Source organism: Dendrobates tinctorius, unplaced genomic scaffold (genome assembly GCF_039654945.1).
Source record: "Dendrobates tinctorius isolate UK_male_01 unplaced genomic scaffold, ASM3965494v1 ptg000274l, whole genome shotgun sequence".
Classification (NCBI taxonomy): Eukaryota; Metazoa; Chordata; class Amphibia; order Anura; family Dendrobatidae; genus Dendrobates; species Dendrobates tinctorius.
This window is the reverse complement of record NW_027361941.1, coordinates 2,172,556-2,196,627: the sequence shown is the minus strand read 5'-3', so window position 1 is coordinate 2,196,627 and position 24,072 is coordinate 2,172,556. Positions and strand designations below refer to the sequence as shown.

The window sequence follows — 24,072 nt, the reverse complement described above, 5'->3', positions numbered from 1 at the left end:
CGACTCCGAGGAGGAAACTGCTTGTTGTCTGTGGCCTAAATATATAGGTTTTATTAGTAGATGTCAGGGAAGAAAACTAAACCCTGTAAGATAATAAATCTCCTCATATGTTTCCCTTATTATCTCCAGTAAGTGTATTATTACACAGAATTCTTATGATGTTACATCGGATCATCTTCTTCTCATTCAGGTCTCTACAATATCGGATCCTCTCAGTGAAGATCTTCTACAGAAGAGAATTTTCCTGATTTACCCATCAAGGATGGATATGGACAGAGAAAAGATGGCGGAGAGGATGTTACACCTCACCCTAGAGATCCTCTTCCATCTCACTGGAGAGGTGAGAGAGTCTGATGACGTCAAATTACATCATTCTTATCTATGGGAATAACAGATGGACAGAACTGGAGAGGTGAGGACTCTGAAAATGTCTGTAGTGAGATTTATTAATGTGTCTCTCCATAACCAGGATTACACAGTGGTGAAGAAGACCTCTAGTGATCGCTGTCAGGACCCTGTGTCTGAGGGATGTGGAAGACCCCTGAGCCCAATCACGGGGTCTCCACCTCACCCCCTGATCCATGAGGACATCAATGACCAGAAGATCCTAGAACTCATCTACAAGATGATTGAGCTGCTGGCTGGAGAGGTGACACTGCTGGGAATGCTGGGACATTATACAATAACGCTATGAAGGGATCGGGGGGATGACGGTATCATTGTATGTGTCAGGTTCCTATAAGGTGTCAGGATGTCGCTGTCTATTTCTCCATGGAGGAGTGGGAGTATTTAGAAGGACACAGAGATCTATACAAGGACGTCATAATGGAGGTTCCCCAGCACCTCACATCTCCAGGTAATAGACAGGACTAAATACACATGGCCTATAATTATCTGTATGTAGAGAATGAATTCAGTCCCTGTATGTGTTTCCTCCAGATCTATCCAGTAAGAGGACAACACCAGAGAGATGTCCCCGTCCTCTTCTTCCACAGGACTATAACCAAGAAGATCCCAGTGCTCCTCAGGATCATCAGGTAGATGGAGAGAAGGTGTCAGGAGATCTCCCCTATGATGTGTAGACGGCTGTGAAGGTCTTGTGCTCAGTCTTGTTTTATCCACCAGTATTATATGTTTAATACTTGTGTAATGAGAGCGGTGGAGATGGCAGGATTAGAGCTGGTCATAGATGGGACTTCTCCATCTGTCGGTGACTTTTACAATATTTGTTTCAGGGTGAAGATCTGACCCATATTAATACTACAGAGACATATGTGAGGGGTGATGAGTGGTGTAAAGAGGAGATTCCCACATATGACTACCCAGGTGAGTAGTAACCACCGAATGCAGAGAAGTCACAGATTCCTCTCAGTCACCGGCTGTGGCTGCTTTATCGGTGGTGTAGTCCGGCCGTATTACCATGATCACCATTTTGCGTCTAGACCACAACATTATCATCCACCCAAAACTGTTCAAATGACTTTGGGCATTGAAAGCCCTTTTCTATAGAACTTACGACCTGGAGGATCCACCCCCCCTGGGATTAGTGTGAGGGTGATCCCTTAAGGCATGATCAATATGATTGCTTGTACTGACCCAACATAGGCCGAGTGCACGCTTAAAGAGTCATACCGAACGCAGAGTTAGATGTCTACTCCTTTCTCAGCAAAGGCTTGCACACAACTGAAGTTTATTCTCAAGACAAAGAGACAGGCGATGGGTGTCACACAATCTTCTGAGTAGCCAGTGTCAGTCTATGATAGGTCCATTTCAGCTTCACTTCCATATATGGTATCCAGTATCTCAGCTTCTGCATTCCAAGGATTCCTTCCAGGGTGTTGTCTGAAAGACACAGACGCCATCTTGGTACACCATATCCGAACTGACTTATATAAGGTTTAATAATTGATTTCAGTAGCCATTCTCTCCTTCACATTAGGAGACGCTAACCGTTACCTGCCCAGATCTGTAACTATAAAGCCAACTGACAGCATACATAGAATGTGCTGACAAGATAGAAAATCACTTTTAGAAAAATATGTGCTTTATGTGGTGCTCTAATTACATATTCATCTGTATTACATCTAGCAAAATGTCACTGGCGATGTCGGCGCCTGCGCAGTAGTATCTATACGTAAGAGATAGAGGCTACTGCGCAGGCGCCACTGGTGTCATTTTGCTGGATGTAATTTTTCTAAGCCTCACAATAGCCACAATATTATAGGCATTATCAACAATAATATCAATGCTATTATATGCATTATGTAATAATGCGGGGCAGGTCAGTGAGGGGTCAGCAATGACCAGCCAGGTCTTTCCCCGGAAGGAACAACCACGGGAAGGGCAGTCTCCAATGAAGGAAACCACCTATGCCAAAACATGGTATCCATCCACAGACAGCTGTTTCGGGGTATTGCCCCTCATCAGTGTGGAGTAGGAAACTGGCTGGTAGGAGCAATGCCTAGTAAAAGACTGTGAAAATGAGGATGAATGAACTCATGGAGATCAACATCCGACACTGCAGAGACACCATCACGTGTTTCTCAACGCAGTGATTCTAGAGCACTGCCCCCATCCCTTATGGGAAATATGCAAAACATGCAAAACAGAAGCCGCGGAGACACCATCACATGTTTCTCAACGCAAGCAATGACTAGCCAGGTCTTTCCCTGGGAAGGAACAACCACGGGAAGGGCAGTCTCCAATGAAGGAAACCACCTATGCCAAAACATGGTATCCATCCACAGACAGCTGTTTCGGGGTATTGCCCCTCATTTTCACAGTGAGGGGTCAGCGACCTGTCATAAGCTAATACAGATGAATATGTAATCAGAGCACAACAAAGCCCCGCCCACAGCCCCGCCCCCGAGCACGAGAATATCATTAACTGAAAACTACAAATACAGATTACACAACAACCACAAGACGGATTTCATCACCAGGTATCATTGTAATCAGTATAACGGCGCCGACCTGACAGTGTCTGTAGGTTACTGAGCACAATCCTGCTGACAGGTTCCCTTTAAGACATCTCAGCTCTGTACTATTATACACAGTTCTCTATAAATGTGTAATATTTCTTCATGAAACTCATCTGACAGAAAATATTGGAGCTTACAATGGTTTAGATTGTGACGTCACCGAGCCCCATACTCTAATTACCCCAGAGAGGTTTCACCACTAGCTGCTCATTTATTACTGATGGAGACTGAGGAGTTTGATCATTTCAGTAGATGTTATTGTCTATAGTCACAGTGTTTGATTACAGTAGTGTCCAAAATCCTCTGATTTAACCTCTTCCCGCAGCCAGTTTTGTGTTCTTAATCAGGCCCCATTATTAATATCTGACGTGTGTCACTTTATGTGGTGGTAAGTTTGGAATTCTTCACAAAGGATAATAGAAAACAGATGGATCTTACAAATTATTTTCCAGCTTCGCACTATACCCTACATACGGTTGTACACTACTGTCTGGGCACATGGCAGTGTTCAGAAGGGAAGGAGCGCCATTTAGCTATTTGAATGCAGATCTAGCTGGAATAGTTTGCAGACACAATGTATTGGGAGCACTGTTCATGGTCACCTGGCTGTTCATGGTGGACATCTTTTGAGCTTTCTTGGCTCTATCTTCTCTGCTTTCCATATCCCAGGGATTGCCTTGCTCATCGCCCTTTTAACACCCTTACATGGATCTGGACTTACACTGGGACCCCTAGGCTTGGACTTGCTATTCTGTAGTGTTAGATGGCAAGAAGAATAGTCAGGTAGCTGGGTCAGAACCAGAAGGACAGAATACAGAACCAGAAGACACAAGAGTAGTCAGTAAACGGGCCACGGTCACAACAGGGGATAAATACACAATCCGCAAGCTGAGCACAGAGGACTGAACCAGAGGAGAACAGCGCTGTATCTGGCAGATTCCGGCCATGTGCTTTGCGCTTTAGTAGGGTGTGGTACTATCCAATTGGCTGAAGTAGGAAGCAGATTACTCCAGCTGGACAGCAGGAACAGATCCCAGATGAGATTGGACACACCATATGCAGAAGCCCTAATATAACTAAATGACAGAAAACCAGAATAGTCGAAATCCCCATAAAGTGATTCCATTTTATAAATTAATTCCCTGAGGGTTGTAATCTATACACACGGGGTCAAAATTGTTGTTACCCCTCGTTTAATGACAGAAAAATCCACAATGGTCACAGAAATAACTTGAATCTCACAAAAGTAATAATAAATAAAAAATCTATGAAAATGAACAAATGAAAGTCAGACATTGCTTTTCAACCAGGCTTCCACAGAATGTGTAAATCGCGGTGTGTCCACTAATTAGCATCACAGGTGTCTACAATCCTGGAATCAGTGAGTGGCCTGTATAGAGGCTACAGATACTCACTGTGCTGTGTGGTGACATGGTGTGTATCACACTCAACATGGACCAGAGGAAGCGAAGGAAAGAGTTGTCTCAGGAGATTAGAAAGAAAATTATAGACAAACATGTTACAGGTAAAAGTTATAAGACCATCTCCAAGCAGCTTCATGTTCTTGTGACTAAAGTTGCACATATTATTCAGAAATTTAATATCCATAGGACTGTACCCAACCTCCCTGGACGTGGCCGCAGGAGGAAAATTGATGACAAATCAAAGAGACGGATAATATGAATAGTAACAAAAGAGCCCAGAAAAACTTGTAAACAGATTAAAGGTGAACTTGAAGCTCAAGGAACATCAGTGTCAGATCACACCATCCGTCGTTCTATGAGCCAAAGTGGACTTCATGGGAGACGACCAAGGAGGACACCATTGTTGAAAAAAAATCAGACTGGAATTTGCTAAACTACATGTTGACAAGCTGCAAAGCCTCTGGGAGAATGTCCTATGGACAGATGAGACAAAAATGGAACTTTCTGGCAAGGCACGTCAGCTCTATGTTCTCAGATGGAAAAATGAGGCATATCACAAAAAGAACACTGTCCCTACTGTGAAACATGGAGGAGACTCTGTTACGTTCTGGGGCTGCTTTGCTGCATCTGGCACAGGGTGTCTAGAATCTCCATCGTACAATGAAATCTCAAGACTATCAAGGGATTCTAGAGAGAAATGTGCTGCCCAATGTCAGAAAGCTTGGTCTCAGTCGCAGGTCATGGGTCTTGCAACAGGATAATGACACACAATACACAGCTAAAAACAGGCAAGAATGGCTGAGAGGAAAATATTGGACTATTCTGAAGTGGCCTTCTATGAGCCCTGACCTAAATCCTAATGAGCATCTTTGGAAAGAGCTGAAACATGCCGTCTGGAAAAGGCAACCTTCAAACATGAGACAACTGAAGTAGTTTCTCTTGAAGAGTGGGCCAAAATACCTGTCGAGAGGAGCAGAAGTCTCATTGACAGCTACAGGAATCATTTTATTTCAACAATTGCCTCCAAAGGTTGTGCAATAAAATATTTTAGTTAAGGGTACAATCATTTCTGTCCAGGCCTATTTCATGAGTTTTATTTTTTTTTTAATTTTGTGGAAGCATGGCTGAAAAGCAATGTCTGACTTTCAGTTGTTCATTTTCATAGATTTTTTAATTATTATTACTTTTGTAAGATTAAAGTTATTTCTGTGACCATTGTGGGTTTCATTAAACAACGGGTACCAACAATTTTGACCATGTGTGTAGGAGGAGTGAATAATTTGACTCCACAGCAACTTTCCGGAAATTAACATGCAGTGGACGTTGGAGTGAAAATTACACATTTGCCATTTTATTACCCAGCACATAGTGCCCAGATTGTGCTCCAGGAGACACCGCAAATTAAGTGGATTCTTCTCACTATAATATTGCTAAATACAGGGATCCTAAATGTTGTTTGCGCACACTGCAAGACTCCGAAGTGAGAGCGGATTTTGCTGGATTGGTTTATAGAAACTCTGTTGCTTTTCAACAGCCTTTGAGCCACTATTAGTGTGGGAACCTCTGTTTTTCCAATGACAGATGATGGACCTGAGTGGGGACTTGTTTTTTGTGAGATGAGAATTGGTATTATTTTCGCCTACATAACATTGATTGGTTTCTTTGTATTCGATATTTGGGAGGCAGAATGAACAAACAGTTGAACACCGCACACTACTGGCTCATCCAACAAGGTTTTCTATTACACTGTGAACTGTCATTGTCTTGGTAAATAATTAAAGCTTTTACATAGCTTGCCATTTTTATGGACAATTTAAGTAGAAATGTTCAAAAATATAAAACTAAAGGATATTTTAGTAATAAATAATAATTGTTTTTTTATCTTAGCAGATGACTGTACCAGGAGATCAGAGGGACAGTTGACATCTTCAATTTTTAAATCTGATGATCTTGAGATCCTACAAGATACAACTGAAGTGATTGCTATTACTCCAGATATATCATCATCCATTCATAGCAAAGATTTGTCATCTGATCTTATGAAACAGGTCCCATCTTCTGATTCATTACTGAGTAATAAGGGAAAGCAATGTCACAAAAAAGGCAATAAAAAACAAACTGCTACTAAAGCAGAGAAGTCATTCTCATGTTCAGAATGTGGGAAGTGTTTTACATGGAAATCAGATTTGGTTTATCACCATAGAACTCACACAGGGGAGAAGCCTTTTTCCTGTTCAGAATGTGGGAAATGTTTTATACAGAAATCAGATTTGGTTAATCACCATAGAACTCACACAGGGGAGAAGCCTTTTTCCTGTTCAGAATGTGGGAAATGTTTTATACAGAGATCACATTTTGTTACTCACCAGAGAACTCACACAGGAGAGAAGCCTTTTTCCTGTTCAGAATGTGGGAAATGTTTTAACCGGAAATCAAATTTTGTTAATCACCATAGAACTCACACAGGGGAGAAGCCTTTTTCCTGTTCAGAATGTGGGAAATGTTTTATACAGAAATCACATTTTGTTACTCACCAGAGAACTCACACAGGGGAGAAGCCTTTTTCCTGTTCTGAATGTGGGAAATGTTTTAACCGGAAATCAAATTTGGTTAATCACCATAGAACTCACACAGAGGAGAAGCCTTTTTCCTGTTCTGAATGTGGGAAATGTTTTAACCAGAAATCAGATTTGGTTAATCACCATAGAACTCACACAGGGGAAAAGCCTTTTTCCTGTTCAGAATGTGGGAAATGTTTTAACCAGAAATCAGATTTGGTTAATCACCATAGAACTCACACAGGGGAAAAGCCTTTTTCCTGTTCAGAATGTGGGAAATGTTTTGCACTTAAATCACAATTTGTTAGACACCAAAGAACTCACACAGGGGAGAAGCCTTTTTCCTGTTCAGAATGTGGGAAATGTTTTAACCGGAAATCAAATTTGGTTAATCACCATAGAACTCACACAGGGGAGAAGCCTTTTTCCTGTTCTGAATGTGGGAAATGTTTTAACCAGAAATCAGATTTGGTTAATCACCGTAGAGCTCACACAGGGGAGAAGCCTTTTTCCTGTTCAGAATGTGGGAAATGTTTTAACCAGAAATCAGATTTGGTTAATCACCATAGAACTCACACAGGGGAAAAGCCTTTTTCCTGTTCAGAATGTGGGAAATGTTTTGCACTTAAATCACAATTTGTTAGACACCAAAGAACTCACACAGGGGAGAAGCCTTTTTCCTGTTCAGAATGTGGGAAATGTTTTAACTGGAAATCACAATTGGTTTATCACCATAGAACTCACACAGGGGAGAATCCTTTTTCCTGTTCAGAATGTGGGAAATGTTTTAACCATAAATCAGATTTGGTTAATCACCATAAAACTCACACAGGGGAGAAGCCTTTTTCCTGTTCAGAATGTGGGAAATATTTTGCACATAAATCACATTTTGTTAATCACCAGAGAACACACACAGGGGAGAAACCTTTTTCATGTTCAGAATGCGGGAAATATTTTCCGTACAAATCAAATTTTGTTACCCACCAGAGAACTCACACAGGGGAGAAGCCTTTTTCATGTTCAGAATGTGGGAAATGTTTTTGCAATAAATCAGATTGTGTTAGGCACCAGAGAACTCACCAGGGGAGAAGCCTTTTTCATGTTCAGGATGTGGAATAATTTTTAACCAGAAAGGGAGTCTTGTTCCACACCAAATAACTCACACAGGGGAGAAACTTCTTTCTTGTTTAATTGAAAATAAATCTTGATCACATCAGAGAAGCCATTTTTCCTGTTCATAATGTGGGAAATGTTTTAACAGAAATGGAATCTTACTACTAATAATAATCTTTCTTTTTATATAGCACTAACCTATTCCGCAGCCCTTTACAGTTTGCACACATTATCATCACTGGCCCCAATGGGGCTCACAATGTAAATTCCCTATCAGTATGTCTTTTGAATGTGGGAGGAAACCCACGCAAACACGGGGAGAACATACAAACTCCTTGCAGATGTTGTCCTAGATGGGAGTTGAACCCAGGACTACAGCACTACAAGGCTGCAGTGCTAGCGACTGAGCCACCTCAACAGAGAACTTACACAGGGGAGAAGCCTTTATCCTGTTCAGAATGTGGGAAATATTTTAACCGGAAAGCGCTTCTTGTTAGACATCAGAGCAGTTACACAGGGGAGAAGCCTTTTTGATTTTCTTAATATAGTCAATATTTTACTTGGAAATCAGCTGTTAATAAACATCAGAGATGTCACATAGGGGAGAAGCCTTTTTTATGTTCATAATGTTGGAATAGTTTTAACCAAAATTGAACTTTCTTACATGGGTTGTCTCTTGTCATTCCTCCTGTATGCTGAAAATAGGATAAAACTAAACTTTATTAATTCCAAATGTAAAACTATACCCATAATTCACCCCCTGCAGGTTAGTCAGAAGGTGACTAATAGAAAAAAACATATACCCAACATCTCAGTATATAGGGTGAGGTGATGTATACACACTCACTCTCCAAGCCTCTTATTTCTATGGGTTTCATTGTCCTCACCAAAGGCGTCATCAGGTGACTATTTAATATTGATCTATATTCAAGCGCGACTGGACAAAAAAAAATTAAAATCATGTTATCTGAAACAAAAAACTAGCCACATATCGGCAGATCCCAGACTTCAAACTTTATACTTCGTATAGTTTTTACATCACGAGGGACATGGATCTATCATTCTACAGGAAACAACCTAGGGGTTTTCAGCCTTGGTTGGAAGAATACAGAGCTGCTCCACTGACCATCGCTGAACCATGGATACGTTTGGAGAAGCCAGGTTGTGATCCTCGGATCAACTGGCCTTTTTTTAGCTTGTATGGACTGAATGGATTGTCATCTTCCTACACTTGTTGTTACCTCCTCTTTGTGCGTGCCACAGGTGGGGTAGCAACCCCTGGAGCAAATCAGCGGAAGGATGAGACTCTGCAATGTGCACTCTGTTGGGTATTTTGCTGGGACTGTTCTATGTGTTATCTGCCTGTTTTGTGGTACAATAAAGCATTGCCACACTGCATTACCCTCACTGTGTGTGTGTTGTCTGAGTAGCGTTATGCCCATGTTAAAGGGAGAGCCTGCGTTCGGTGGGATGATCCCTGATCCATGTTGTTTCGGCCAGCGGACCGGGGTGCGCGCTGACCACCCCATGTCTCCACAGGCATGCTTCAATAGTCTCAATGGGAGGCTAGAAGCTGCTATAACCCGATCAGCTCTGCTACATGCAGGCAATGATCAGATCACCTGCATGTAGCAGAGTTGCTCACTTGCTATGAGCGCCAACCACTGGGCAGAGCTCATAGGATCCGGCAGTGACAACCATAGAGGTCTGCTGGAGACCTCTGGTTGTCATGCCAACCTATCGGTGACTCGTGATCACGTGACAGGGTCACCGATGTGCGGGATTTCTGGCCCATCATGTGCGAGAAAAGATGTGGGCTCAGCGCCAGATCCCGCATCAAAAGGAGGGAGTCCGACATCAGCATACAGTTACACCCGATGTCAGAAAGGGGTTAAAGGGGATTGTTTTTACAGAGACAGAAGTGGTAATCAATCATGTATACATACAAATAATTACAGAAATACACAGATTCTAATGTTAAATAGTATAGAGTTACCACAAGAAAATATAATTTGTGTAAATCATGTGTAGATATAAAAATTCAGGCAAATGTCAAATGTTCAAAAACAGCAAAAAGCAGAGATGCCGACCTGCCCAGACCTCCAAACAAATGCACTATCAGGGTGAGTGAGCCCATATAGTTAAGATGGCGGCAACACAGGTGCAAGAATACCGATGAGACAACCGCTCACAACCTACCAATGTATGGAGGGGCGGTTGCTTGGTATATTAATGCACAATGAAGACTTGTATGCTCCGCTGTTCACACAATGGGAATGCACATCATCCAGGCTAACAGCCTATTAGTTACACCCATACTATTAGATCAGGCGGGCTGCCTAGCGCCATCCAAATGCATCCCATGTGAACAGACACCACAGTTTACAAGACTGAATGGGCCCAACTGCACCCTGAAAAATAAAGTGCAAAAAACACATATAAAAAATATGAGAGGTATTAGTTAATATTTTGGCCAAAATATGTAAGCAAGTAACCCACGTCATGCGTTGGCCTAAAAAAGTGTCAAAGGACTCACAAAAATTGCTTCTTCTACTTCCACCGCTGCTGCTGCTAATATTTTGGCGTTGAAGAATTGATGGTCCGGAGGTTGGAAGTCAACAACCGCGATTCGAACTGTGTGCTTCACTCCTGTCTTAGGGAAAAGCTCTCTTAAGGTTGTGTAAAAGCGTGTTTCAATACTCCAGCATTCGCTGTTCCCTTTCTAGGGCAGGGATCATGTGGCAAAATTTGGTTTTATAACGTGGATCTAATAAAGTGGCAACCCAGTAGTCAGCATTATTCCTAATCATAACTATACAGGCATCATGTTGCATATAGTGCAGCAAGAAGGCTCTCATATGTAGGGCTCTACCATGAGGTCCAAGCCCATGCTGTGTTGGTGACTGGGTAACAATGAGGCTCGTTTCCTCCGTCCCATCCCACCAAATACGAATAACAGAGAGGGGAGTATTATCCTCTTCATCTGACAGTTACTCGCCCATCACCTCTTTCTCCTCCATTTGTTCCTCGGATCTTGCACCTTCCATAACAGCTTGTCTGTTATCACCCCCCCCTCGATCACAGTAATCCACCCTCCCTTGGCACCCACTTGTGTTGCGACAGTCTTGAACTTAGAGACAGTATTATCCCTTCTGCATCCTCCTCTGCTTCCTCCTCTTCTTCTGGGACCACCATCTCTTCCCGCAGGCTATTCAATGTCTTCTCCAGCATATAGATGACCAGAATAGTGATGCTGATGATGGAGGCATCAGTGATAACTATCTCAGTAGCCATTTTTAAACTGTGCAGAAGGGTGCAGAAGTACTTAATCTGTGCGCACTCTGTAAATGTGACATGCGCCAGGTCCATACGGCGTTGGCCCAGGCTATATGACATGACATACTGCGTCAGGACTTGTTGCTGCTGCCACAGTCGCTCCATCGTGCAGAGTGGAATTCCACTGCAAGTCGATGAGGAGAGGGGTGTGAATGGCAGAAATGAGAACACAGCTTACGTGCCTTCTTGAGCAGTTCACCCAGGCCAGAATAGTGGTGGAGAATACGCTATACCACCAAGTTGAGGACATGAGCCATGCAAGGCACGTGTGTGGGCTTGCCTTGCCGTAGGGCCGCCACCAAGTTTGCACCCTTATCACCTTCCCTGCATGCAGGTTCAGCGGAGACAGCCATTGATCAAACTGAGCCTGGAGAACTGTCCACAACTCTTCAGCTGTATGACTGCAATCTCCAAGACATATCAATTTTAAGACTGCCTGATTGCAGAGAGCCCTGGCTGTGCAGTACGGAGGTGGTGGGGATCTGCTCCGCACTTGGAACGCGTGTCTCATTAAGGCAGAGGTTGAGGGCACAGGTGGAGGCCCTAAAAGTGATAGAGGAGGCAAAAGCAGTGGAGGAAGTGTTAAATGTAGAGGTTTGTCCTGCAAGCTTTGGGGATTCCAAGACTTGTGGAGCAGTACCTGTCCCCACAGCCAGTAGAGTCACCCAGTGCCCAGTCAGCGAGATGTAACCCCCTTGGCCATGCTTACTCATCCAAGTGTCTGTGATGACACACTCCCCATGCACACTAGACTGTATAATCTCTAGACTATAATCTAGACTATACTGACTAGATGTTTCTTATCAAAAACATCCACAAAGGCACTATAAGCCGACGGTAATCCGAAGAGAACAGGAGAAGGAAGAGGGGTACCCACGGGATGCAGCGGCAGCAGGCACTGAGCCTGAAAAGACCCCCCCAGCGCAAGACGTTGCCGCTATGCCAATCTAAGGTGGGCTCGTGGAGCCCAGCCAAGGGAGACCGAGTAGGATTGGATGGGAAAGACCTGCCAAGACATAAAACATAATTTTCTCCTTGTGCAGGGCTCCTACCTGCAACTCTACCTCATGAGTGACAGGGGTAACTGTCTCTAGCAGGGGTCGACCATCTACGGAAGTGAGACTTTGAGGGTTCTCTAAGGGCCTCACAGGAACAGAAAATTTGTTGACCTCCTCAAGCCTAATAAAATTTCCGGCGGCACCCGAGTCCACATAGGCCACCAGAGAAGCCCGCTTCCCATCAACATGCAAGAGGACAGACAAAGTGAGGGGTAGAGAGGTATCACAAACACCCAGGAAGGCCTCTCTCACCTGGCCTAGGCGGAGGAGTTTTCTGGACGGTCAGGACAAGTTTGGAGCAAATGGGAGCCGCTACCGCAGTAGAAACAAAGACCCTGGAGGGTTCTCTCCCTACAACGCTGGTCAGAGAGCTTCAGGCAGTCCACCTGCATAGGTTAGGGAGCAGAGGCAGAGAAGAGGATCCTGGGTCGGGAACTGGGTGGTCTGCAAAGAGAAGATAAAGGACAAGAAACCCTTCTCTCCCTGGCCCGTTCCTGAAACTGGAGATCTATCCGTGTGGCCAGGGAAATCAAATCCTCCAGAGCTGTAGGGGTATCACGACCAGCGAGCTCATCTTTAATATGACTCGAGAGACCTCGCCAGAAAGCGTCCACCAACGCCTCGCTATTCCAACCTAAGTCGGCGGACAGGGTCCTGAACTGTATGGCGTACTGGCCCACGGTTAGGGAACCTTGGCAGAGGCTAAACAAAGCCTCAGTGGTGGAGGCTAATCGACCCAATTCGTCAAAAACCCGACGGAAAGTGTCCATAAATACAGATAACTGGGAAACCACAGGGTCATCACGCTCCCAGAGGGGATTGACCCAAGCCAGAGCGTCCCCCTCTAGGTGAGAGATGATGAAGGCCACTTTGGCTCGGTCTGTGGGGTACTGCTGGGGCAGTAATTCAAAATGAAGACTGCACTGATTTAGAAAACCCCGGCATAATTTGGCGTCACCGCTATACCGGGGTGGTTTGGCCAACTGCGGAGGAGGATGGGAACCCGCAGCAGGAGGAGCAGAGGCGGCCGACTGCAAGGCAAGCAACCGACCATCTACTGAAGCCATATAGCTGAGGATATGTGACTGGGTATCACGCTGCTGCGCCAATTCTTGCTGTAAGCCAGCCAACTGGGCAGCGTTACCATGGTCAGAGGATTGGAGAGCGGAAAGACGCGAGTCCATAGTTTTCATAAAGGACATCAACGCATCTGGTTTTCCTGAAGGAAAACCAAATCTTTTTGGGCAGCCGTGGCTCCAGCGGGATCAGCAACCTGTTACGGTTGCTGTAGCAAGAGGAATGCAGAGACAACCCGGAAGTGGACCCTCTGGGTCACGGCTACAGAGCCCCTAAGGGCGAGCGTCCAGGTGAGAACCACCCCCTATACAGGGAGTGTTAGGGGTAGACCCCCAGGGGATAGAACCGCGACAGCCGGAACCAAAGGGACGACTGGGCTTAGACAGGAGAGGAGGCACAGGCAAATCCGTACAGGGAGCCCAGGGGAACACAGAGGCCGTGGAGAACAGGCAGAGCGCAGGACCGGAGCACAGCGGGTGGCAATAGCTGGAGGCTGCAAAAGCAGAAGTACTGATAAAACACAAAACGGGAGGATGGAAGGAGCAGGACAGGGAAGGAGTAAGGACCAACAGAGGGTACCGTATAGCAAGAGTGCAGAGGGAGAGCTGTCGGAGGCAGCGCAGGTGGAGGCAAAGGGAGAGGGAACTGAAGATACAGCACACAGCGAAGGCAGAGGCAAGAATAGAGGTACTTAAGACCAGGGACACTGCACAGACAGAGGCAGGGTAGAAGGGGCCTGTAACACAGAGAACGCTGCTATGAGACAGCGTCACCGCATTAGTAGAACAGGCGTCTTACCTGTCCAGACGCCGGGCATAAGTAGCACTGGGTGCCACCATGTTGGAGGCGGGGCCAGCGTGTCATACTACCCAGGGGGCTGCGCACCAGGAGGGAGGCAGTGCGCAGGCGCCCGACGCCGAGGGAGCCGGAGGCCGGGCGTGGGGACATGTCAGGAAGCGCGTGCAACAAGGTAAGTGGAACCCGGGGCCGTGACAGCCACCTTCAATCCCTTCATGGACGTCACTGTTGAATGATAAATTCATTGTTATTTTTTCTTTTTCACTTACCTGGGATGACAGTCCAGTATTGCTGGGTCTCTCTGATGGGCTCTGCTTACAGAAATCAATCTTTTAACAAACTCTCCTCTTCTTCATAGTCCTGGTTTGTACACTACATGATCTGGATGTTAGGAATAATTTTCTCCCTCCAGTTGATAAGCTGCAAGGGAGATAAGATTTGGTCTGAATATGACGTCTGGTGGCTAGCCCGAGCTACAAAACGTTTCACGGGGCATCCTAAATCATCACATACACATTTGTCATGACCTGTGGCAAAAAAGGGCAATTCAGCTTCCACTCCAAAATCTTTCTTGTGATGGCAGGCATTTATAAAGTTTTCTTATGTTTGTACTGTGCAGAAGAGGCATCCGGGAAGTAGTAGACCTTGTTCAAACTTGGCAGGATGTCAGTTTTTATCACTGAAATCATTTGTTGGGGGAACAGATGAACAGCTATGAATCATAAAGTAAGCACTCAGATATTATAAGTGCACTGTGGAATTTTACTTCTGACTGCAATGCCGGGTCCGGTTTTCCCCCCATTGACTTGCATTAGCGCCGGATCGGGCCGGATGGCCATGCGTTTCATCCGGTTTTCGCTGGATCCGGCAATGTGTCGCAATCCGGCGTCTGTAAAAAACGGCTACTGTAACGTTTTTTGTCTTTTTCACACAATGAAAGCCTATGAGCGCCGCAATGCGCCGGATCCGGCGATAGCCGGATCCGGTTTTTTGGGTCTGAGCATGCTCAGTAGCTCTGCCCACAAGACACATATATAAAAGCATGACAGTGGGACCCTCAGCCACACCCAACATGCCACCCAAGACAGCAACCAGGCGCAGGAGATGGCAGGAGACCACTGCAGCACCATCAGCACCACCACCACCCCAAATGGAGCAGCAAAGGGAACATGCTGAACAGCGGGAGGGGAGTCCAGCAGCAGATGAGAGACGGTAATTATCAAATCCCCCATTCCTCAAAACTAGGGCCATGGAATATCAAGATATTCATTGGCCCTTTGTTTTTCTTTATTCAACAGCCGCCCAAGAGATGCAGCAGCAGCAGTGGCAGCACTGGCAGCAGCAACAGCACCACCCACAGCCATGGAGTCTGGCCAGCAAGAGGACAGCACATCTTCTTCTGGGAGCCCTCCCTCGCATCGTCAGCGTTTGACGGTGTTTTTATTTCCAAAATCAATCATCTCTGTAATATATGTCTATTCATTGCCTTTTATTTCAAAACAGGAATCACAAGCTGAAGAGGAGCTCTCAGAAGAAGAAGGAAGGGGTGGACAGACACCTGTAGTGGGCTCACAATTGGTAAGTTTTTTGCATCAAACGCAGAAACACAACATCACACTACACACAACACATAGAAAACAATGTTCTGCAGACGACACACAGTAAACAAATGCCAACATCCAAACACATAAATTTTTTTCTTTTCTTCTCTAGTCTTCCCAATCTGGTGCTCGGCCAAGAGGTCCTCACAGTGCCTCCCAGGGTCGTCGGCGACAGCAACGCGGCGGTCATCAGCGTGTAAGTATAATATTTAAGTGAAATTTTGGTACACTTTTTATTTCATGTCTTAAGTGTGGTGACTAATTTTGCTATTTTTCTCTTTTACTTTAACAGCCTTCACAGGGTGCTCCCGACTCAGACGGTGAGGATGGAGAAATTGATGTTGACAACCTCATCGATCTCGTCAGAGAAAGGAAGCCGCTATGGAATATGGCTGACCGCCGCCATGCTGACCTGATCGTTACCCGACGACTCTGGGAGGAAATCTGTTCGCTCCTTGTGGGCCGCTGGGAGGACCTCGATGCTCGGGTCCAGATTAAAGAGCGGAAGTATATACAGTACCGGTTGCTTGATGTAAACCAGTGTTTCCCGAACTCCAGTCCTCGTGGTCCCCACGGATCATGTGTTCAGGATTTCTATTTACTATGGAAATCCTGAAAACATGACCCCTGGGGACCATGAGGACTGGAGTTTGGGAAACACTGATGTTGTATACTAACCACTTTGTCCTTTCTCGTTTCAGGGGACAGAATTGTGAAGCGGTGGCGGTCTGTGAGGGATCGTTTCAAGAAGGAGTTCAATAAAGAGATGCGGGCCCCGAGTGGATCTGGAGGACGCAGGAGCAAGTACAAGTACGCACAAGCCCTGTCGTTCCTCCGGGATACAATGGTCACCAGAAGGTAAATATTACACACCACATGTGAAAAAAAAATGTTTAGATGTAACAATTTTTTTTCAGCCAGGGCCATGCCATGTCACTATATTAATTGTTTTTTTTTTCTCTTTATTCCACAGCACGGTGAGCAGCACTCGGGAGCCTGCACGATTGGACCCTTCTGAGGCGATCCCTGAGGAGACCGGCACCGAGGGACACTTCGACCGCCCCGGTACATCTGCACCTTCCCAGCCTTCCCACACATTCGACCCATCTGTCCCATCCACCAGCACAGGAGCATCGTGGCCGCCTACATTACATGAAGCTGCTGGTGAGGAGATCGCTTTCCCTTTACCCCACCCTTCTGCCCCTGCCACCTCTAGTACACCTGCGGGTACTGGGCGGCAGCGGCAGAGGGGTCAGGAAAAGACTTATGCGCCAGAGTTCTTGCATCTGAATGCATCTTTCCAGAACTGTCTAAAAGTCTTGTCAGAGCAAATCTCCGCAGGCTTTCAGCAGATCAACTCCAGCATTCTGGAGGTGAAGACACTTCTGCAAACCATGCATTCAGAAGCAAGATCTTCGTCAAACCACACCTTTTTCAGGTCTGTTGTGGAGCGCATGGAAACGCTCTCTCCTACCCAGCAGATGCATGTAATGCATTCATGCCATGGTGCTCTCCAGCACGTTACCTCCCAACCTCCTCCTCCCACCCAAGTAGTTCCTCCACCTGCACCCCCTCCAGCCACTTTCCATCCTCCCCCTCCTATTACATACCAGCCACCTCCCCAGTACCAGCAACCTCCCCAGTACCAGCAACCTCCCCAGTACCAGCAACCTCCCCAGTACCAGACATCTCCCCATTTCCAGCAACCTGCCCCGTACCAAACTCCTTCCCCGTACCATACTCCTTCCCCATACAACTTTCCATCAACATCATCTGCTCCTACAGTCCCTGCCCAACCCTCCACTCCACCGCCCACCACCTCTTCTGCCTCCCACATGTCCACCCATTCTGTAGCTTTTTCCACACCTTCACCTCTAACTGTTCCTTCCCCACCACGATCCCAGTCCTCTCTCCACACTCCCAGTGTCGAAGTGTCCCGCAGCCCCTCCAGCAGTATTTCCACCCCACACTACACAGATTTATAATGTGTTTTTTAATAAAAATGGTCATTTGGTTTAAAACCTTTATTAAAAAAGTTTTTTGCACTTTAAAAACATTTTACAAAAAAAAAATATTTTAAATAAAAGTTAAATTATCGTTTCACAATGGTTGTCTGTCATTTCTTTCTGCGGCGAAATATGTTTAAAAAAAAGGTTAAATACAGGGTATTTCAAAGGTAAAAAGGTATTCAAAACCAGGTATATAACTGTGGGTAAATTTTAGCTTTTTGCCACAGTTGTGTTCCTGGTTGTGTTTGAAGCAAAGTATTTCACCTAAAAAGTTGTGTTTATTGTTGGTGATTTCCTAACAATGTACACGACTTTTGTTAAAAGGTGAAATACTTTGCATAAAACACAACCAGGTACACACCTGTGGCCTAAAGGTAAAAATAGTAAGACCAGGACAAGATAGCCAACTTTGGTTGGCAAAGGTATATACTGTTGGTACAGAAGGTACACAAGTTTGGTTAAGGGCACAAATCTTTCACACTCTGTCATCCTGCCAGTGTACTCTGCCTTGAGGTGACAAAGTATAGTGCAAAATTGTCCCTCATTACTGAAACTGTCACAGAACTTCTAGTGGTAATGTCATGGTAATCTTGCAAGGTGGTTTCTTCAGAGGTGTCCTCAATGGAAATGGGTTCCTTGCAGATAACAAAATTGTGGAGTACCACGCAAGCTTTGATCACCTCGTCCACAGTTTCTGTCTTGAGGTTGATCGCAGTCAATAGGACCCACCATTTGGCTGTCAGAATACCAAAGGTACATTCAACCATTCTTCTTGCTCTTGTGAGGCGGTAATTAAAAATGCGTTTTGTTCTTGACAATCCTCTGCTACCGTACGGTTTCAAAAGGTGTTCTGACAGCTGGAAGGCTTCATCCCCTACACAGACAAATGGCATAGGTGGACCAGATGTTTGCGGCAGCGGTCTAGGTGGTGGGAACTGGAAGGTGTTTCCATACAGTTTACGCCCCATGGCAGACAGTTTGAAAACTTGAGAGTCATTGGAGCGGCCATAGGCCCCAATATCAACAGCAATAAATTTGTATTCCGCGTCAGCGATGGCCATGAGGACAATTGAAAAATATTTCTTGTAATTGAAATATTCCGATCCCGATCCGGCTGGCTTTACAATGAGGATATGTTTCCCGTCCACAGCGCCCAAGCAGTTCGGAAACTGACATATCTGTTGAAACTTTTCTGAAATTTCAATCCACCTCTCTGTTGTGGGCTCTGGTAAAAACTCTTCAGCTAAGGAGTCCCACAGTGCACGGCATGTGTACTTCACTATTCCAGATATGGTGGAAATCCCGAGTCTGTACTGGAAATGCAGTGACGAAAGGGATTCTCCAGTTGCAAGAAATCTGTGGGGAATTAAAAAACAATCAATTAGTTTAAAATCACAGCATTACATACCAAAAGTCAGCTATAACATTTGGAGATACAAACTACCACCAACAAGATTGCAGTGAAAGTGTGCTCTGATGCGAGGCATATACAATAAATGTGGCTTACCTTAAAGTCACCATCAGACGCTCTGCGGGTGAAACAGAGAAGCGGCAATAGGTGTCCGATTTTCTTATGAGGTGTGCAATGCGCTCCACCAAGTTATCAAAATTCTCCATTTTCATCCGAACATATCCAAAAAATTTATCCGGGTTTCATATAAGGTCCATGCAGAGTGTAGAATAGACCCCACGCGTCATTCTCTTGGCTGTGATGGGGTGGATCCACAAACGTCGTCTACGATGCCTGATGCGCTGCTGTCTCACTCTCTCCTTCTCCAGAACAATCACCCTCAAACGATTTGCCTCCGCTGTAAAATCCGCCAAATTCTTCAAAATATTTCCAATCACAACATCCATCTTCGCCAGTAACTTGCTCTTCTCTCCAACCTGCACTTTCTCCTTTACAACCTGTCAAAGAAGGGCTGTAGGAACACGCTATATATAGTTTTTCAGTAGCCAATCCCTTTCGGAAGGCCACAAGGGGCGATATTAAAAACCGGATTCGGCGTAATCCGTCGAAAAACGGATCCGGTTTTGGCTGTCAAGAGCAAGACGGATCCGGCAGAAAACCAGATCCGTCACATCCGGTTTTACTAAACATTTGCCGGATCCGGCGCTCCGGCACGACGCCGGAACGCGCCTGACGCCGAAAACCTGATGTGTGAAAGGAGCCTAACAGAACTCAATCCAACCTTACGGATTGAGGAACGGGCTCAGAGACAGAGCCCATAATTGATCCTGTAGGGGATGAGGTGGCTGGCCCATCTTCTCCCCCTACAAGAAGCATGGGTGAAGATGAGTCATCACAGGAGAACCCATTGGCTGCCCAACAAACCACACCACCAGGACCGTCTGCTGCTGCCCCATCACCCATCCTGGAGGAACAGGGCAACTTGAGCAGCAGCCAGAATGGCCTGATCCGGGGCTCCCCACAGGCTGCTGTTACATCCCGGCTATGCCGAAGAAGGCGCCAGGTCGCTGTTCAAGAGAGCAGGACCAATGTGGACACAGGGGTCCTAAATTATTTATCTCGAGTCACTACAGATGATGGGGAGGAGACCTACTCATGTAGCCTGGCCCTTTATCTCCGTGCCCTTTCCCGTGAGGTCAGGCTCCGTATTCGGGGATGTTTTCAGATCCTGCTTGATGCAAGCACCCCCCCCCCAATACCCCATATGAGCTTTTTGAATATCTGGAGAGGTGGCAAGCTTTCCCACAGAAATCTAATGCGCATGAGACCACCCACACAGATGCTTGGTCAAGCAGGGTCTGAACATCCTCAAATACGTGGGCCTACACCTCACCCCCTTCCTCCCCCTACCCAACCTTCCCAACAGCAGCAACAGATTTCTGGCTCTAGCCAACCCCACCAATATGGCCACTTTTTCCCACCCAGTGTTGGAGGCTGGTCCCAACCTGGTTGGGAACGACATGGCTATATTGGTGGGTATGAGACACGGGCCTACCCGCCCCAACAAGATGCCCCTCAGCAGTATTACTATGGCCACTACCCCCAACAAGCACAGGAGGAAAGTCAGTACCAACACCATGGGCAACAGTATGCACCCACACAGGGCGATGTTGCTCAAAGTAGTCAGCAGCAACCACAGGCTGCTCCTCTGCCTTCTCCTTCCCCAACATTCCACAATTTATAAGTGGCTAAAAACATGGAAATTGTAAACCCATACTGTACATGAGTGTTCTTAAGCGGTCTGATGGCAGGAGATGTCCAGTGTGTTTGAACTGGTGGTTAAAATCCCAAGGCAAAGTAAAAAAGAGGTTTTCTCCAGCAGCAAAATGAGCTAAAATAGGTAATACTAACATTTCTTATGACGGTTTTCAAATCATATGATTAAGACACCATGACAGGCAAAGCTACCTTATGCGTTTCTGAGACATATTACATGTCTGTAAAAAAGACAATATTTCACAGCGCTATACTGGCAAAGTCAAAGGATCAAAATAGACTACTCACTTGATAATGCCTAGAAAAGGCGTGCTGTCCATATTCACTTAGCAAAATTTAGGCCAGCTAACTATATTCCAAAATCAAGGCAAACAGCCTCAAGCCCATCACGCTCTCTCTATGTATTATCAAGTCAGTCTTCTAATTTGATCCTTTGACTTTCCCAGTATAGTGCGGTGAAATATTGTGTTTATTACAGACATGTAATATGTGTCAGATACGCGTAAGGTAGCCTTGCCTATCATGGTGGCTTATTAAAATGATTTTAAAACCTTCATAATAAATGTTAGTATTATCTTTTGTAGCTCATTTTGATGATGGATAAACTCCTCTTTTTTTACTTTGGATTAAAAAATGTGTACAGTTGCAATGTTGTTATTGCACTTTGTATGTTGTTGGATATGTTTGTAATTTTGTTTTAACAACAATGTTGAAATATGCCAAAAGCCCAATTTGGGCCATTGCCCAAGTTTTTCATAGGGCAAGAATATGTTTGCCTTACAAACTAAAAAAAAAAAAAAAGCAAAAGTAAAAATTTGGCAACTACACTTTACGTCTCTGTCTTAATTGTCCAAACCCCCTATCAAAATACGCTTACCAAATCAAATCAACAGTCATAGATTCAGAAGGGGTAGAAATATATTTATTTTGACACACATCAAACCAACATTGCCAACATAGATACAGCATGCTCTTGCCAAGAAGGTTCCCCCTGAGGTGCCATAAAGTAATTAGTGAAAATATCATGCACTTTGAGGCCAGAGATCGGTCTACGTTGATGGTTCATAGGTAGTCTCACCCTACGCACATTGTCCGGCCTACGCACACCAGCAGAGGAGGAACAATCATGTATCCTGGTGAAGTTATGAAGAACCACACAGGCTTTCACTACTTCATTAACATTTTGTTCTCTCAGCTGAATGGCAGACTGGAGTACCCGCCATTTGGCACAAAGAATGCCAAAAGAACACTCCACCAGTTGCCGAGCACGTGATAGGCGCAAGTTAAATATCCTGCGCCTGTGGTGAAGGTTGCGCCAGGGATATGGCCTCATGACATTGCGTGTTAACTGAAAGGCCTCATCTGCCACAAGGACATAAGGGACACATTCTTGAGTGGAGCCTGGTAGCTGTCAGATCCAACTGGTTGTTGCGTAGCCGCCGAGCCATAATGGAAGTATTGAAGACTCTAGAGTCTCCCGTCCTTCCATAGGCCCCAATGTCAACAATTATAAACTTGTATTGAGGATCGGTCACAGCCAACAATACAACAGAAAAGTATTGTTTAGAATTGAAGAATTGGGAGCCAGAGTTCGGCGGCTTACGCACCCGGATATGTTTGCCATCAAGGGCCCCAATACAATTTGGAAACTGGCATTCCTCCTCAAAGTACCTTGATATCCTCAACCAGTCTTCCATCCTGGGCTCGGGCATGACGACTTGATATAGTCTTGTCCATATTTCACTACATGTTGACCTGACTATGCCAGATATGGTTGATCTTCCAATCATAAACTCATGGTGGAGGACAGCATAAGACAGGCCAGTGGCCAGGAAGCTGAAGAACAACAGAAAAGGATGATTGTCGAATGCACATATTTACAAAACAAACAGGTCCATACATACCAAACTTGGTAAGATTTCAGAGCAAATAACACACATCTTGCTTTGCACAATGAGTAAGTGATATTCAGTACATATTCCACATAACATTCTGGTCTGTAAGTTGAAACATATGTGGACTAAGATGAGGGCCTAAAACTTACTACAAGAATGCAAAAATTCAAACTTTGCCCAACACATTATGAACCTAGAGAATGTGGTTCTGTAGTACATACCGTATTGTGAGTACAAGTCGCTCCTCTGCAGATATAGCTTTGCGCATCCTTGTGTCCTGAAAGGTTTTCCCAGGGCGCACTGTCTCCAAGAGTCGATCAAATGTTGCAAGGCTCATGCGACAGTATTGGTAGAATTTGACAGGATGCTCCCGCAGAGAATAGAGGCGGTGAAAATTAACTCTTGTGAGTCGTTGCCTCAAAAGTGGATGTATCCACATGCGTCTCCTCCGCGGATCCACTATCACTGGGTATGGTTGGCCAAAGCGGCGTGACAAAGGCCAGTTGAAGAGAACCTGCTCAGTTGTGTTGAAAGTCAGACTGTCTGCCATGTTGCACATACAACACCAACACACCTAGTGAAGGCAAGGTGACAAATGGACAGAATGAAGGCTGCCACCTGTTCCTGAGCCAATAAATAGAGTGCAGGCTAATGATTTAAATAATTAGCAGGCCTCAAAACCGTTAAATGTCCATTTTGCAAGGCTGCGAGAAAATCTCAGCATACGGATTCCATACGGATGCTGACATGCGCAAAATACGCGACCACACCTTGCTTACGGATGACCTACGGAGCACTATTTAGGTGTCATTCATCCGTATTACGCCTGTAAACTACGGACCGTATTTTGCATTGGTTAGTGTAACCCTGGCCTTATTTTAGGGCTATAAAGTGACAAAATATAACAATAGCTTGCAAATAAGTGAGAAAATAATAAATGAGATAAGAAACACAAAAAAAAAAACCCTCTTTAAAAAAAAATTTTTTCAAAAAATTTTTTTTCAAAGAGGGGTTTTTTTTTTTTTTTTTTTGCTT

At 45.1% G+C, this 24,072-nt stretch overlaps 1 protein-coding gene and 1 long non-coding RNA gene across 2 annotated transcripts; one reads left to right on the top strand and one right to left on the bottom strand.

Annotated features, from left to right (window-relative positions):
* Positions 1 to 6,154: 6,154 nt before the first annotated feature.
* On the top strand, positions 6,155 to 9,474 carry LOC141072508 (uncharacterized). The gene has a single exon (XM_073559783.1). It carries the CDS (start codon positions 6,229 to 6,231, stop codon positions 8,080 to 8,082), a length of 1,854 nt encoding a protein of 617 aa, XP_073415884.1. The 5' UTR covers positions 6,155 to 6,228; the 3' UTR covers positions 8,083 to 9,474.
* A 12,568-nt stretch (positions 9,475 to 22,042) lies between these two features.
* On the bottom strand, positions 22,043 to 23,933 carry LOC141072513 (uncharacterized). Its single transcript, XR_012226694.1, has 2 exons — positions 23,259 to 23,933; positions 22,043 to 22,978 (listed from the first exon to the last, which is right to left on the bottom strand). It is a non-coding gene; the product is annotated as an uncharacterized lncRNA (long non-coding RNA).
* Positions 23,934 to 24,072: the final 139 nt, after the last annotated feature.

Excerpts from the sequence above, each read along its gene's own strand:
- LOC141072508 (XM_073559783.1), top strand. The coding sequence starts at position 6,229 with ATGTTCAAAAATATAAAACTAAAGGATATTTTAGTAATAAATAATAAT.